The 17,416-nt window shown below is 36.4% G+C and overlaps 2 protein-coding genes across 2 annotated transcripts in view; both read left to right on the top strand.

Moving 5' to 3' along the window:
* The window catches only part of LOC127443299 (transient receptor potential cation channel subfamily M member 5-like), a 21,816-nt gene extending 9,726 nt beyond the window's left edge, over positions 1-12,090 (top strand). The window contains exons 15-26 of the mRNA XM_051701821.1: positions 528-640; positions 733-831; positions 931-1,192; positions 3,468-3,586; positions 3,669-3,801; positions 3,887-4,061; positions 6,898-7,066; positions 7,261-7,439; positions 8,314-8,446; positions 9,802-9,874; positions 9,954-10,044; positions 11,766-12,090. Of these exons, the coding sequence (XP_051557781.1) occupies positions 528-640; positions 733-831; positions 931-1,192; positions 3,468-3,586; positions 3,669-3,801; positions 3,887-4,061; positions 6,898-7,066; positions 7,261-7,439; positions 8,314-8,446; positions 9,802-9,874; positions 9,954-10,044; positions 11,766-11,875 (1,656 nt within the window). The 3' untranslated portion in view covers positions 11,876-12,090. The remainder of the gene's footprint in view (positions 1-527; positions 641-732; positions 832-930; positions 1,193-3,467; positions 3,587-3,668; positions 3,802-3,886; positions 4,062-6,897; positions 7,067-7,260; positions 7,440-8,313; positions 8,447-9,801; positions 9,875-9,953; positions 10,045-11,765) is intronic.
* A 457-nt stretch (positions 12,091-12,547) lies between these two features.
* On the top strand, positions 12,548-17,176 carry LOC127443537 (proline-rich protein 5-like). The gene is made up of 9 exons (XM_051702233.1): positions 12,548-12,990; positions 14,383-14,455; positions 14,627-14,707; positions 15,345-15,393; positions 15,499-15,556; positions 15,628-15,719; positions 16,354-16,494; positions 16,573-16,672; positions 16,874-17,176. The coding sequence occupies exons 1-9, from the start codon at positions 12,978-12,980 to the stop codon at positions 17,098-17,100; spliced, it is 834 nt and encodes a 277-aa protein (XP_051558193.1). The 5' UTR covers positions 12,548-12,977; the 3' UTR covers positions 17,101-17,176.
* Positions 17,177-17,416: the final 240 nt, after the last annotated feature.

Here is a 17,416-nt window from a genome sequence, read left to right on the forward strand (position 1 = left end):
TAGAGGCTAAGATGTTATCTTGTGAGTATAAGATATTATGTCCATGTTTTTAAATTAGATGCACATAGATCTCAACACTTCACACACAAACCTCAATCACAGTGAAAAGCAACAAACATAAGTAGGTAAAAATATGAACTCTGAACCATGTGACAGGTAACTAACAGTGACAATTAAAACAACAGCAGCAGCAGCATACATAATGCCAGCAAAAATTAAAACATTAATCCTTTAATAGTAATCACATAATTTAACTGAAATGTTGAGAACTTGCAAACCCATTGTTCAATATTAAATTAAACAACCTTCCACTTACCAGTTCAGTGCTTTAGTCCACTACACCACCACCACTCTTATATATATATATATAGATAGATATAGATATAGATATATATACATATATATATACATTTATATATGTATATATATAATTTTTATTTTTTTTAACATCCTGGACCAGCCTGGAAATTCATGTTTGAATAAGCTGGTCTTTATTATTTTTGTGTGGTTTGAATATTCTTGCACAGGCCCTGTTGACTAAAGTCTGGTGGGGAGCCATGAGGACCGACACTTCTATCTCTAGACTCATGCTCACATTCTTCATCCCTTTCCTCATGTGGACCCGTCTCATCAAGTTCAAGTGGGTACATTTGTCAATATTAATTCCACGTGTTAATTGCTAAACTGTCTTTTGATTCAGTGACCATCAATATATGTGTCTATGTGCCAAAGTGAGGATGAACAAGAGAGCAAAGGTGAAGGGGAGCCATTTGCTGAGCTAGACAGTTTGGAAACAGAGCAAGCGCTGCTGCTCACAAATGAGGATCCAGTGTAAGTCTCTAGTTTAGATTTGAATAGATACAATCTACATTAAAATCCAAAGATCCTTTTGAAGACATCAACAAAACTATTTTGATCTTTCTTTCTTAGCGCTGCTGAAGGTGGGAGTGATCCTCCAGCGCAGAGCTGCAGTGCTACCTTTATTCGCGTTGTACTGCGGCGGTGGAACCGTTTCTGGAGCGCTCCAGTCACTGTGTTCTTTGGAAATGTCATCATGTACTTTGCATTCCTCATTCTATTCACTTACGTTCTCCTCCTGGACTTCCGGCCCCCACCACCACATGGCCCATCTGCTGCTGAGATCATCCTCTACTTCTGGGTCTTTACCCTGGTGTTGGAGGAACTTAGACAAGTAGGATTAAATGTCTGATAACTGATCTTTTAATGTGTGTGTCTTTTGACAATATCTGTGGGATTCTCTTTTGATTTAACTTAAATAAAAAGGTTATCTAAGAAAAAGCATAATTATGTTGTCTAAGAGAGAATTTCTGTTGTTGAAATTGCTCTAGACATTAAACACAATTAAAAATGCATTGCAATATAAAATCCAATATACAATACAGTGCAATACAACATACTCATCATACAATAAGGTACAATACAATATGCCATAGTACAATGCAGTACAATACAGTGCTGCATATTGAACACAATATACAATACACAACGCAATACTACTAGCCATGTAAAACACACATGCAGGGTGGAGTTTAGGGGAGAGAGAGTTCATCTGAAACAACAAATACAAATGCAGGACAGTGAAGTGGCCAGCGTGCTCAAGCAGCTGAACAAACAGTGCCAACAATAGGAACATGGTGTATATGCAGTTTTGGGAAGTTGTTGTTGTTTATGTTGTTGTTGTTTATTAGAGTGACAGTCCAAGAGAAGATACTGCTCTTGTTTTTATTTTGATGGGTCTGAAACATTTCTTTGAGGGTTGAGATTCAAAGATGTGGTGACCAGGGTGTGAGGGTTCATTGAAGAATGACTTCCTAGATTTTGATCCAATGACCCTTTCTGCTGGATGGACAACGCAGAGGTGCGGCTTGTGGTGATGCTAGATATGTCATACCAGACAGCTGAGGATGAGGTGAGGACAGATTCAATGATAGAGGTGTGGAACTGGTTCATCAGGGCCAGTGCTGGGTAGATTACTTCAGAATTGTAATCAAGTACTGCTAATTGTCTGTTAATGAGTGAAATAAAAAGGTACTTAAAGGGTCAAGAAATACAATAACACATTTTAACTGATAAGAATAATTTATCAACATACATATTCAGAAGAACAAAAACATTCATTTCTAATGGAAGTTTCTAGAATTATGGACAGGTTATTTCGGCATTACAAATGCCATTCATATGAGGTAACAGATAAGGGCTGCGTTTCCCAGAAGAATCGCAAGCTTAAGTTGACCATAGAGACCATTGGCGCCTACTTACGCTTACGATGCTTTTGGGAAATGCAGCCCAGACCAGTCATATTTCTGAATCAGTGTGACAAAAAACTCAAAAGTTATCATAAAAGCACATTTATGTACATTTTTGAAGCTGAGTACAAAAGCAATTTGTGAAACGAAAACTAACATTTAACGTGCTTATGTAATTGGTTCGGCATTTATGTGTGGATTAGATTGTGAATACGAAATTACTTTTGGCCATTTTGATAAGTTTGATGGACAAACCCTTTCCAAATACATAGTGGCACATGATTATATGACAGAGAGGATAATTAAAATAACAATTAAAATGTGTTCATCAGGAGTTGGTTAGGTATGCACACCTTCAAATGCTTCAGTAGATCAGACACTGAAGTGGACAGGATGTTAACTTTTTGAAGGCAGAGTTTAAATTGCACAGTCATGTTTTTGCCAAATGTCTCCTTAAAAGTAAAATATTTTTTGTAAATCCAGTGGTCAAGAGATGCTCCATCTTCAGTGATATAGTTACCTGGCCAGTGGCTAGTATCAGGCCTGTGTTTGCAATTCCACAACCCTCTTCCAAAAACACTTAAGGAATTACCGAATGTATATCAGCAGTAGGCTGATTTAGAATGAAACATTCTGAAAAGAAGAATTAGGGGAATCAATATATTATTAAATATTTATTGCCATTTTCTGAATAACACATAATCACGTAATCCAAACAAAGGTAATTGTAATCTGATTACAAGTATTTTAAAATGTAATTTACTCTAATTACAAGTACTTGATTTTTGTAATTTGATGATGTAATCCAGATTACATGTAATCAGTTACTACCCAGCACTGATCAGGGCCTGTGGAGGATTCTTTCCGTGATGTGATGCTAGTGTTTGCTTCCTACTCAGGGTTCCTAGAAACCCAAAGGATGCAACCATAGTGGCAGTTAAAGGGGTATTTCAACCAATAAAATGAACATTTCATTGGGTCCAGTAGGGCGTCTACAATAGTTTGAGGTAGGCCAGCACAAGACATTACAATCATGGGTCTGAAGTTATCGAGCTTGTTTTCTTCTCTTTTGAGGGGACTGGAACAATGGTTGAGGTCTTAAAGTATGTAGGAACAATCCAGAGGTCAAACAGTAGGTATGGTGCATATCTAATATGCAGTTTATCAGTTAAATGATTTTCAACACTCTCTGTAACACAGAGCTTCTTTACGGATGAGGACATGAGTATTCTGAAGAAGTTCAAGCTTTATGTGGAGGACAACTGGAACAAGTGTGACATGGTGGCCATCTCTCTCTTTGTGGTGGGGGTGTCATGCAGGTATAATAATTAAATAGTGCTATTGTATGAACAACATCAAGATTAGCATTGCACTTCATCTCAATCCTCATTTTGTCCATAGGATGGCAAATAGCACCTACGAGGCTTCACGTACAGTTCTTGCTTTGGACTTCATGGTTTTCACCATGAGGCTCATTCACATTTTTGCCATCCACAAGCAACTCGGGCCCAAGATCATCATTGTGGAGAGAATGGTGAAACTGAACATCGTCTCATTCAAATTAATGAGTCATAACTGTAAGAAACATGTTTTAATCCCATGTGTTTATGGTTTTTCAGATTAAAGATGTGTTCTTCTTCCTCTTCTTCCTGACTGTGTGGCTGATAGCGTATGGAGTGACCACTCAGGCCCTCCTGCACCCCAATGACCCACGCATCGACTGGGTCTTCCGCAGAGCACTTTATCGCCCTTATCTCCATATATTTGGACAGATTCCTCTGGAAGAAATCGATGGTACTACACTGTCAATATTCCTCTTGTTTTAAGCACAATGTAATGCACTGTTTGCAAGAAAGAAGTTGTATCAATAAGGATTAGTTTGCTTGAAGCTAGTACCAATAACTGTTACAATTTGCCCTTGATATCAGTTGTGTTTAATAGTTAATTAATGGGTAATTTTGTGGTTTGTGGGCCCAAATAGACTATTTCCATCAATGGACCCTTTTCACAGACTGTGATGACACATTTCCACCTTAATTTAGCTGGGTAAATCTTTATTTTTCAATTATTTAATGTACTAGTACATTTTAATCAGTACAGTTTGTGTTATATTACCCTGGCATTAAAGTCAACACTGCTGCCATGGGGATGGGAATGCAAATGGGAATGCAAATATAATATTTGCTGTGGTCAGGGATGGGCAGTATTTCAGATACATGTATTTGAAATACGCATTTGAAATACAAAATACTATTTTGTACTTTGTATTTTAAAGTCTTTGAAATCTGAAATCTTTTAAAATCTTTCAAATATAATTTGTATTTAAATACATTTAAGTTTGGTATCTGTGTATTTTCAAAATACATCTAATGTGCCAGTCAACCTCTTTGTTGGGTGCTGATTTCCTGTATCAACTAGTTCAGGTATGCCACCCAAACTTTCATGCATGCCAGCTGCAGATGTCAGAGAGAATGGCTCCATCTAGCATTGGGTGAGCGAATTTTCTGCATTCCTGCAGGGAAATATGGAGTCATGCTGCATTCCATTCAACTCGGATGTGGGATATTCCTACTTGATATCTCCGATCTCTGACCATAAAGGCATTCCACTGCCAGATGCTTGAAGATGACGCTCCTGTTAACTTGCTGTTTGACTGTCACCAGAGGCGTTTCCTAGCAACCTAATTGATGAACAATGCTACAATGCTAGCATTTGTACGGTTATCAAAAGAGAGTTTAATATACCATTTTTTTATACACCTGTTTCTGCAGGTGTTTGTTTAACAAGTTTTAATATCTTGTAATGTAGGAAATTTGACTCATATATTGATATTACTAAATAAAAGTGAATGTTTATCACTTTGTATATCTCCCCTGGTGCCGACATGTTTGTGTGACATCATGCACCGGCATCTCGGTGAAATCAAACGCTGCCTTCAAGTGCACCTAGTAAGCTCTTACCTCAGAGTTGTGCATTCATTACAAAGAAATGTCACGCTTTCATGTGGGAAACAAAATACAGAAGAAGCCAAACTTAAACAATTACGCAATGAACGATGGCAAAGGCACTTTTTCTGTTGTGCTGGTGTATAAACATTAGTGAATAAACCTGCATCACTTTAAACGGCATATATGATTTATTAATACATGGTATCTAACATATTATTAATTAATTTGCTTAAAACAAACCGTGAAGGGTGAGTCATTTGTTGACTATCATATATAACAAATTAATATTATTGAAATAAATTACAGAATTTGAAATAATTTAGCTAAATCATTGCTTTTCATCTTCTTTCATGTCAACACGCCCCTTCCAACTCGGAAACTCTCATCTAGAATTCCAAGTTTCTCACTCGTTAATACGTCTTCTCGGGGTCATTCATGTGCTCAGAACTCATAATTACAATATTTCCGACTCCACTTGAAGGGCACATGTGTTGAAAACTTTCCGCATGAGTTTCCCAGTTGGAATTCCTACTTGAAGTGGTGTTCCATTGCACTTTTCTTAGTAGGAAGTTGGGAAATCCAATGTGATGTGATGGTCGATTCTACTTGTTGCATAAAACATAATAACTGCTGGCAACTGTTATTTAATTTCCATCAAAATATTTAGGTAGCTATGATACTTCTCAACAGCCAGTGCAATGCGTTTCAACAGTGAGGAAATCAAAACCTCTAAAAAAAGTCTAACTATCGTTAGCAAGTTCACTAGCCATTGTTAGCTTGATCGCTAGCTAGCAAGCAAAAATGGAACATCATTCAGTTTTGCCTTCAGTTAACATGAAGGAATAAAAGAGCACTGGCAAGGGGAAAATAGTGTTAGCACTAGCACTGGACATTAGTGCTAGCTATCCAGTCTTGCTAGCTAATCGGTTGTTGGAGATAGCAACTGCTTGTGTATTTACTAGCTAGTCAAGTGTGTAAAGCATTACTCCTTGCTAGATAGCAAGAAAAGTATCTATTGTTTTACATGTGATTAATTTAATAGGTTTCGCCAGGCTGCAGTGTAACCTGGACAGAAACAAGAATAGAAATGGCTGCTATTTGGCATTTTGCACTATGTTAGTTTGCAATCATGTACCTGTATATATAATTGTCTCTCTGATTAATTGAAGATGTAGGTGAAATGAAAACAAAAGTTTCTAAGCAGTTGTACACCAAAATGTTCTTTGCATTCAGAATAGGTCCAGATAGATTTCATCCTAATAGTGATACTTCATTGAATGGCCAATTGTACATGTATTTTGTGTATTTTCAAGATACAAAATACTGTATTTATATATATATGTGTGTATATATATATATATATATATATATATATATATATTTTTTTTTTTTTTTTTTTTTTTCACACAGTATTTGGTATTTTATTTTTGATACATTTAAACTGATGTATTTTGCATTTTCATGTATTTGTGCCCATCACTGGCTGTAGTCTCCCATGTTCTTCTATAGAAGTTTACCACGATATAGTTTACTTCTGCTTTCCAAATACGGGAATGTGAAAAAGGTCAATTTGTTTTTCATTCAAATTAATTTCTAGATATTTGATGGATTTTACCTCTAGGTGTAGCTATTGCACTTGCGATGGGGATAAATGCACTGTATTTTCCTGTTTATCTTTACAGCGGCCAAGATGACAGATGGTAACTGCACTAATGACGTGGAGGAGATCATTTCAGGCACTCTGCCACCCTGTCCAAATATCTATGCCAACTGGCTGGTCATACTGCTGCTTGTCATCTATTTGCTGGTCACGAATGTGCTGCTGCTTAATCTCCTTATCGCCATGTTCAGGTCAGAATGCCTTTGTGTACAAGTATATATGTGAGTATACTTGTGCTATCATGTGTTTCTGTTGTGTCTTGTTTTTTTATTGGCCTGTTAATGTTTTGCAGTGAATTTTCAATTAAATTAATGTTTAAAAGTGTTCTTTTCATTAAGAATGACATGTAATTTGAGATTGAACCATGCATATCACCTCTCCACAGCTACACCTTCCAGGTAGTGCAGGAGAATGCAGACATCTTCTGGAAGTTTCAGCGTTATAACCTTATCGTTGAATACCACAGCCGTCCTGCCCTGGCCCCACCCTTCATCATCATCAGCCACATCTCTCAGGCTCTCCTCAGCCTTGTTAAAACAACAGAAGCCAAGCATGATCTTTTGGGTAAGGCAATCTTCACACTGCCTGTGTTGCTCCTGCACTGATTATTATCTTCTTCAAGGTTTCAGATCATGAGAAGTCAAATTTTCCTTGATCTTTTGAGATAAAAGAGTTTATGAAAACATACTGCAACTTTCAGAACTCAAAACTCCTAACCAGTGACTTGTGACATATGACTGCCCATGTTTACACATAAATGCATTCTGTGCCTGCCCTTTCACAATAAAGAAATGAAGTGAAAGACGAATAGATTGTATGATCCCTAAACACCAGAAGAACTATCAACAAAATGTGGGAAAGTTTGCCTAACCTTGTGCTGTTTCTGGCTGTGTGTTGCATCTGCCCATCTGCATATGCTTCTGAAGGATCCCAATATTAGAAACATGTGGCTAGAGTTTCTTTTAAACTAGGTTCCTGATCATTGTAGTGTGATCTTATCGGTTTTTGTGGCAGATTTCCCCGCAAATTGTTTTGTGACCCTGTAAGGCAGGCTTTGCAAAGAGGCTGCTATTGAAGGATCGGGCAAATTAATTGGATTGGACATGAAAGCAAAGTGTAGCCAGTGTATATATGTGCACTGTAGAACAGCCCTATTTTGCGCTGTTGCTCATTTCATATGCAAAAAGGGGGTTTCTCATAGGCACAGCAGCAAAAAATAAAAAACTGTTCAATTAATTTATAATGCAGGCAGTTCTCATTTTATAAGCTTCTTGTCAAGTCAGGTCAAAAGAAACAATGAAAAATGACCAATCAAAAACTAGAAATTAGATAAGAAACACAGGACCGCATGGGACAATATGGAACAAGGCAGGAAAGACAAAGACAACATTTAAAGAATTTGTGGTGAAATGATTGTTCCTCTTTTCTTTGTGTTTAGAGAGGGAACTGCCAGTTGGCCTGGACCAGAAGCTAATGACATGGGAGACGGTGCAGAAGGAGAACTATCTGGCTAAACTGGAGCGAGAGCATAGGGAGAGCAGTGGAGAGAGACTGAGATACACTTCCTCTAAGTGAGTTTCAAGTTAGTCGGTTATAGACCATTCAAGCATGTAAACAATAACAGCTTAAGAATAGGATCAGTGACTTATCCAGGCGTTGTTGGTACTGAGCATCTACGCAATTAAATTGTATCATAGTTAGATGCTAATAATAATTTCCTCAGTGGAAAGATCAGGAATATTGGATCGCTTCTATTATAAATTAAGCCATTCAATAAAGCTGTCTGCGTGATCTGCGGACAAGGTAAGGATTTCTTTTTTGTGTGTTCCTAATTTGTAAGCCGTTTAGGATAAAAACGTTTGCTAAATGACTAAATGTAGTAGTAAATTATTTGCGAAGCTTCATTCATTATAATAGGAGTGATCTATAGTCACTTTTAGAGCTCTACCTATCAAACTTACAATTAGTTGGCATAAATTTCATTCACTTACCAGAGATACGATGTGTGCTACAGTTGTTAGCTGCACGTATCCAGCCGTCTCACTTCACTGCTGCGGTTCATGTGTCCATTTGTCGTTGCTTTTTTGGACATCTAAACACTTTAATTTCCATTAGCTTCAGGCCTCCAGGGAGCATCCAGCCACCAAAAAACATGGTACACATTTTAATAATAACATTTTATGACATAGTGTTAATGTTAGTAACGTTAATCGTGTTAAAGTCACTATGAATTAAGCACCTCCCGCTGTCTTTTTGAATGAGTTTGACAACTAGCAGGAAATGTTCATAGAACAAAAAGACGTCACTTCCTTAATCCGTCTTGAAATGCTCAATAGGAATGCACTTGATGCACTCGTGATAATTGTGCTAAAGGTGAGTGTTAACTGCAAATGAATGAATGAGCATATGTATGTATGTACAGTATAACCATCTCTTTTAAAGGAATACTACAAAATGAAAATGCTGTTAAAATTTACTCACCCTCATGTCGTTCCAAACCCGTTTTAATTTCTTTCTTATGCGGAACACAAAAGGTGATGTTCTTGTGTGAATTTGCATGCCACTGCGAGCAAGCTTCTCTGATAGATTTCATAAACACGCAACGGACATTAATATTTTGACTGAACAATGACTTAAATATGCGGGTTCTTTCTTGACAAAACCTATATGAAGGTATGCCTTCAGAAGACTTGGAATATGACACACAAGTCGCTTTCGGGACCTCTTTAAGCTTTAAAGTGAGGCTCTATCCACTGCCGTTGCATTGAAATGACAGACCGGAATATTAATTAAAACATCTTCTATTGTGTTGCACATAAGAGAGAAAGTAATATGGTCTTGGAACGACATGAAGGTGAGTAAATAATGACAGAAATTTGGGTGAACTATTTCATTTAAGCTCCTTTTTGTGTGTAACACTTCATAGGGTGCAGAGTTTGCTGAGGACTGTTGGGGTTTTGAAGGAGCAAGAAAAACGCATGGCAACAGTAGAGACTGAGGTGAAGTGAAGGTGTAGCTGCTGATTTAATATCTATTGAGATTTACAGCCAAATGACTTCATTTAATCTTGATCTGTAGGTAAGGTATTGTGGAGAGGTGCTGTCTTGGATGGCAGAGTGTTTCAGCAAAAGTACTCTAAAGTGTGACAGAGATGCACCTAAAATCCCACGTGAGACTTCCTTTTCTATTATGCTTATTTCATTCGCTCCCCCTCCCATATATTGCCTGTTCCTCCTACATCCTTTTCTCAGTTTCTAACTTGCTCTCTCTCTTAGGGCTGCTACACACTAGAGAAAGTTCTGGTGGAGCGTTTGACAGACATTAATGCTAATATAAATATTGATGGTGTGGAAAAAGCTGTGTCTGTTTGAAATAAAGCAGGAGTAAAGTGGAATAGATTTCACAAAAGCTGGGCCTGCCTCTCTGACATTCTCCTTGATCAACGGAGGCCTATGTCCAGGGGCGGACTGGCAGTCGAGAGCACTGGGTGTTTTCCCTGTGGGCCGCTGGGTCATTTGGGCCAGTCCGTTGCTACACAAGTACTGGCCCACCCTCCAGGCAATATTTCCGGCCGCCCTGGGCTCCACTATGCCCGTGCGGACGCTATTACAAATTAAATATTCAAAAGACTCTGAAAAGTCAAACTAATAGAATGACTTTTATTTTGAAATGATTTACACATTGTAGCATATTTTTGCGTGTGCGCATTAACTCCGTACCTCACATAGACCTCATAATTTGACATACAAATCACAATAATGGTGACAACCAAAGACAACATATTAAGTATAAGATGAGCTTTGAATAATCACAAAATGACAAATAACTGCAATTTACAACAATAACTGCAGCATATATAAAATCTGCAAACAGTAAAGCTATGAGCAGTACATAATCATTTGCATAATTTATTTATACCACAGGGAGTTGAAGTGCGGCTTGATGAATTATGCTCACGCCTGATAAAAATGCAGAAAATAAGTCATGAAAAATATTACTTTGTCGCTATTTGAGTCTTTGAGGCATACATTGTTTAAAGGACAGCGCTTGTCAAATCATAGGGCTTTTCACTTTTTCTCAAGAATAATCTGGGGAAGGATTTAAAACACTACAGAAATAAAGCCGCAACAAATTCACAGAGTGAAAATATGAGCAGTTAATCTTCAAAAATGTCTGCAAAGTTTTACACTTTAAGAGTCATATATTTATATTTATTTATATACATATTCTGGCCAACTTTGTTTTCAAAGTTTTTTTTTTTTTTTTTAAATAAACATTTACATATACTTATGTGAGTAAATGACATGAAATTTTAAGCATTGTCATCAGTGTCCTGCTGTGTGACACTTTCTTCATCTAACTATTTTAAACAACATTTTATGATCTTGTGTAGCTATATATATTATACTTGTTGTTTCCACATCCTCATATTAACTAAGACAATAGTGTATTTGCACTGTGGGGCCCGTTGTCATGACTAGCAGTCAATAGAATTTATTTATTTTTTTCAAACACAAACATTTGAAATTGAGCTGGAAAATGAAAACAATGAGCCGGTGTCATATGGTGTGGTGTGTTGTGGGCCGGGTTTGGAAGACTGCTCTGGGCCAGAAAGTCCAGGGCCACTTTTTAGTCCCAGTACGCCCCTGCCTACATCCGAGTCTTTTGCTCATATGACAGAGCATCACTTTCACAAACACTTGCATTTTCCCCTCTATATCCTTCCGATGCGCCATCCCCATTGAAATCAATATATTCGCAGAGTTTTCAAACATAGTGTAAAGTCTAGTGTGTAGGTGCCCTACTCTGACTGAGTTTCCTATTTCCATTATCAAAGGTTTTTTTTTTCTTTCTCTCTCAAGGTAACATCATAATATCTGTGTTTCACAGGGTCAATTGCCAGCTCCAGAAACCTACAACCTCAGGAAGCTAGGCGACAGCAGCCATCAGGACAGTCAGCGTATGGTGCAGAGAAGAAACTACCCTACATTGATCAGTGATCAGACAATATTATTATGCAAATGTTTTACAACAGAAATAGGATAATTAAAGATAAAATGAAGTTGTGCAGATTATTATTTTGATTTTGCAGTGCTTCCATCTGCATTACATTTTCTAATGTTGTGTGCCTTCTTTTGTACCTAAATATTACTACATCATAATTATAATGTAATTTATAATGTTTGCTATACAATAAAATATGTAATAATTTTTATTTATGCTTTGTTAATGCACAAATTTTAATGTCTATTTTTCAGTTGTTTTCTCCATGTTATTTTTGTTTCTAAATATAAGGAGATGAATATGGAAGGTAATGTTAGATTTTCATTATTCTTTTTGTCTAAATTCTGTTCAAACCTGGTTGAATATTTATGAATCACCATTGTGTGAAGTGAACTATGTTTGGAAGTCTTTGAGCCTCCAACTTTCACCATCAGGTTTCCTAATTTCCATAGGTTTTCTGGTAACACTTTACAGTAAGGTTCCATTTGTTAACATTCATTAATTCAGTAGGTATCATGAGCAATCAATTAACAATATATATTTTTTACAGCATTAATTAATATTTGATAATGTTAGTTAATAAAAAATACAATTGTTCATTGTTAGTTCATGTTAGTTCATAGTGCATTAACTGATGTTAACAAATACATCATTTGATTTTTAAAATGCATTAGTAAATTGAAATTAACATTAAATAAGTTTAACAAATGCTGTTGTTCATTGTTAGTTCATGTTAACTAGTTAACAAATGGAACCTTATTTTAAAGTGTTACTAAAGTGTTTTTCATAATCTTGTCATTTATCTCAGTGTACACCTCACAGTTTCTCAGGGTTTTCACACAGGAGGGCACTGATTATTCATTATCAGGAATGGCCAATACTGTTCACATAGCTAATGAATCAGTAACCAGTTGACTAGGCAGATTTACACAATATATGTAAGAGAAGTCAAAACCAGCCTCGAGGGAAAAAAGGATTTTCACACTGTACGAACGCTTAAGTGTTTTGTCTTGTTAATGCAGAGGAGCCAATAAGGATTATTTAATGAAGGTGAAAGGAACTCTGCTGAAGTAATATTCATCTCTGCACTACTTTGTGATGGACAGGCTTGGTACGTATTACATTTGCTTTGTCTTAAATTTGTATGCAGGTGAATATTGCAATTTGTGCACTTTTTGGTTTTAAGACATTTGTAGTTCCCAATTTTTGTGGTGAATTTATTTATGTGAGCAGCAAAAACAAAATTACCATAGATGATTTCATAAAATTATTTATAACATTGTATATATTGACAGAACAATGAATGAGAATAAAAATGGTTTAGTGGAAAACTGATCCTATTCTTGAGAAAATGTGTAAGTCATGTATGTGTGTGTTTGTAATGGCATGTGTTACACTAGATAGTGTTTGCATAAGAGAAAATGTACCTTCAACCTTGATGCATTGATGTTCAGTTTTTTAGAAACAATTTTGCTGTATCGGTCTTAAATGTTGTCAGTCTGCCTAATCCTCAAATTCACATGATTCAGTGTGTTGAGTGAGTTGATTTGAGGTTAATGAGTGAACAGATGTAAACAGAACAGGACACTTGGTAACAGGAAGTTGGTGCACCACAGGAAGTAGATACTAGAACAGTAAGTTGTCAGATCCACCTGTCTACTTTCACATGGTTCTGAAAACCTGGAATGTGAGTGCTGTGAACAGACACAAATAGCAGTCCTCAATGTTACACTGAGTGAGTCTGAGTCGTCATTTCTATTTGTATAGCGCTTTTCACAATCAAAACATTGTTTTAAAGCAGCATTACAGAAAATCATGCTGTAATGTCTTAACTGTCTAAACTCCCAATTGAGCATTTTGAAGAATGTATTTGAAAATCATGCCTTAAAATTGGGCCAAAACAAAGAGCTGCCAAAGGCAACTGTGGCAAGGAAAATCTCCATTAGATGTTATTGGGGGGAAAAAAAAAAAAAAACAGCTTGGGGAGTCAGTTCCCCTCTGCTTATAGCCTTCAGCATGAATATAATGCCAGTATTAATTAGCTATGTATAATACATGTCATGTATTTATTGAGTAAACTAAGTAGATTTTTTGGTAGACAATGTTTGAAACTTTAAAAATTAATGATTAAATGTCCTTGAGATCCATCCTGAATTGACTCCAGGAGTGCAGGTAGATGCAGTGGCCCCCACTGTTTGTCTGGTGAAGTCTTATCTTGGCAGTAATTTATTGTCTACTGTATATATTCCAAATTAAGAGAAGTAATGCAAGCAGTGGCCAGTGAAAGTTTGTCACTGTTCGATTGGATTGAAGTTGATAGTAGTTTATTCTATTTGGAGTCTATCCTTAGTTCAAGATGATGCAGGTAGAGGCCAGTGAAGTACCCCTTGTTGTCCGGCTGGAGTACGCAGCATTTCATCCTCTGAAGTCCTCGTGACTTTTGCTATTCTGGCATATTAGAAAAAATTATAAGCTAACTTTTTCAACTTGTATGCTCTAATAGACCTTCCTTCAGCTCTTTCAGCCTCAGCCTCTGATAACATCCTACAGGGTCCCAGCAATGCTCTCACAAATAGGTAGATATTTAGTGATATTTTGACATGGCAATTTTTTTTCTTGTTTCTCTAATAAAAAAGTTCCCGTTTTGAAGAGTTACAATTGTGTTCCTTGTACTGTACTATAAATGTTATATTCAAAAACATGTACTGTATATTTACAAATACTGAATATTACTGTTTCTCCTTTAGGATCTATGCTGCAGTTATTAAAGTGTTTCAGGGAGAGGAACTACAACCGAATGAGCTGTACTTCTTGAATGAAAATACCAGGTATAAACTAAACCGTTTTTTTTTTTTTTTAATGATACACTTAAACAAAAATTGTCTTCTTCCATATTATATATATATATATATATATATATATATATATATATATATATATATATATATATATATATATATATATATATCTCCTGAATATATTTAATATGAATATATTTATAATATTTAATATATTTAATACAAATGTATTATGAATTTTTAATAGAAAATGCATATAGTGTGTGCATTTTCAGTTTAAAAATATTTTATTATATAGTTATTGTTTTAATAAATAATTATAGTATGTTTTGTATTTATGCAATTTTATATTTATAGTACACTGTCAGAAAAAGAAAAAAAAAGCTGAAATTGTACCTTTAGGGGCTCAACATGAGGTAGTACCCTCAAAAGTACACCCCTGTACATTCTTTACACCTTAAGGTACTAATATTCTTTAGGGACAAATAAGGCACTTGAGGTACTAATATGTACAGACAGGGTACAAATGTTTTCCAGTTGACGTACAAGGTGCAGTGAGTGTACATTTTAGGCTACATGCCTCAAATTTTCTTTCTGCAAGTGTATACAGTATTATAAGTCATTTGCTATTTAACTTATTAATTTATCTTATATTCCTCTTTTGAAGGTGGCTTCTAAGGGCAGATATGGGCTACTTTATCAAAGAGCATTTCCAGGTGCTCTTGCTTGTCATTACCCAGAGCCACAATGTTCTTTTCTGGTAAAAGAAATAAAAATAAGTAAAATATTTTGCTAATATTTTGTCACTTAATTGCTTGCAGAATCAGATTTTGACCAAAGGTCTATCAATTCTTTTGGGTGAGATACAGCAATATGAAGGTGAGACATAAGCTCTGGTGGGTCTACTGTATGAGTGTCCATCATGACGTAACATTGTCTTTTTTCCTCAGGGGAGAGACAGCTCTTTGTTTTGGCCCAAGTTTGGGACAGATTTTTCTCGGAGATTCTGCCTACTGTTCAGGCAGTTTTCTATCCTCTGCAGGTAAATCTGCTTATGAGGTTGACACTGATTTATGACATGTTTTCCCATTGCGTTCCAATATTTCAATTTTGGTGAGGTCTGCAGACTCTACACTTACTTGAGACATCAAATGTCTCACAGTAAGGCCAGAGGCCAGAGGCAACTCAAAAACAAACACAAAGACAATGTTAAGCTTCATTTAACGAACCAAATAGCTTTCAACTGTGTTTGATATAATGGCAAGTGATTTTCTAGTCCCAAATTAGCAATTTAGCATGATTACTCAAGGATAAGGTGTTGGAGTGATAGCTGCTGGAAATGGGGCCTCTTGTCATATAGTGTACCTGCATAGGTAGAATCTGTAAAAGTAATACATAATCTTGTATGTTACTGTGTGTAGCCTATGTAACCTGACAGCACAGCAGTTAGTAATGACAGAAACCAAGAACCATGCCAAAGCCAGGAAGAATATAATGTCACAAAGAATGTTAAGAAGGCTTTAGAAAGGGGAAGTGTAAGCCAGTAAAATAGTCAAATTAGTCTAGGCATAGTGGATTTTTTTTTACCCACATGGTTAATTTAATTATGGTATATTTTAGAGTTTGTGTGTTAAGCTTGCATGAAATGTATTCTGCTTCTCTCCCTCTGTCTTCAGGGTCAGGAGTTGACAGTCAGACAGATGGCTGTCCTCGGCTTCAGAGATCTGGTCCTTATGAAGCTCTCTCTAGGTGACCTGCTGTGCGAGAACTTGTCTCTTATCCCAGCATCTATAAAACAGATGCTACTTGTGCTACAGGTAAGTGTTAACTGCAAGCTCACGCTGAATGACCATCTGTATTACCATCTCTATTATGTCCTTTCTGTATGTGTTCAGGGAATCCAGGAACCCAGAGGCCCATCAAGGGAATATTGCAGACTTGAGAGTATTGTGGCTCTTGCAGTCACACCTTATCTATGGAATTGCAGGCATACAAGTAGGAAACCAAAATTCAGGACTGCCCAAAAATTTTCTATTAGTCGGTCGTCATCTCTACATACTTTAACTTGTCAACAGTCACGTCACTACCCCAACAAGAAAACAATCCTAGAGTGTAATATCTAAAGCAAACAGACTGATGATCCTTAGATTTCATTCCATTCAATTACAAATCAATGGCTTTCTCACATTCTTCTAGGATGCACTGAACAAAGCAACACAAGAGCACAAATCAACCACCCTGAGATAAGGATTACTCATTACATCTCTGAAGGTTCTTTGCTGTCCCCCATAGTGGAACAGGAAGGGGAAGTATTTCTAGAGCGAGTGGGAAATCTACGACGTCACAGTGTGACAAATGCCCATTCAGACATCCAGCTTCTCTCTGCTACAAGTAGAGTATATTCTGGGATGGGTGATAGCTGAGAATATTGATGTGACTAGGACAGATCTGGGACACATGTTCTGAGAGATTCTGGACTTTTTTTTTTTTTTTTTTTTTGTCACAAATGAAGCATGAAGCAGAAAACACCTGACTATCATTCATCACATAAATTTATAAATTCAAATACCAAAACAAAAGAACATTTGTACATTTTAATGAAAAGCATTTTGTCAGATTTCCAGTGTCAACACATTATTAAATAACCTTCTTATTTGATCTAACCACAGTTATTTGAAACAACTGAGGTTCTTGGGCATTCTAATTCCAATCACATTTTAATGCCCAAATAAGGGCATT

Source organism: Myxocyprinus asiaticus, chromosome 1 (genome assembly GCF_019703515.2).
Source record: "Myxocyprinus asiaticus isolate MX2 ecotype Aquarium Trade chromosome 1, UBuf_Myxa_2, whole genome shotgun sequence".
NCBI classification, from domain to species: Eukaryota; Metazoa; Chordata; class Actinopteri; order Cypriniformes; family Catostomidae; genus Myxocyprinus; species Myxocyprinus asiaticus.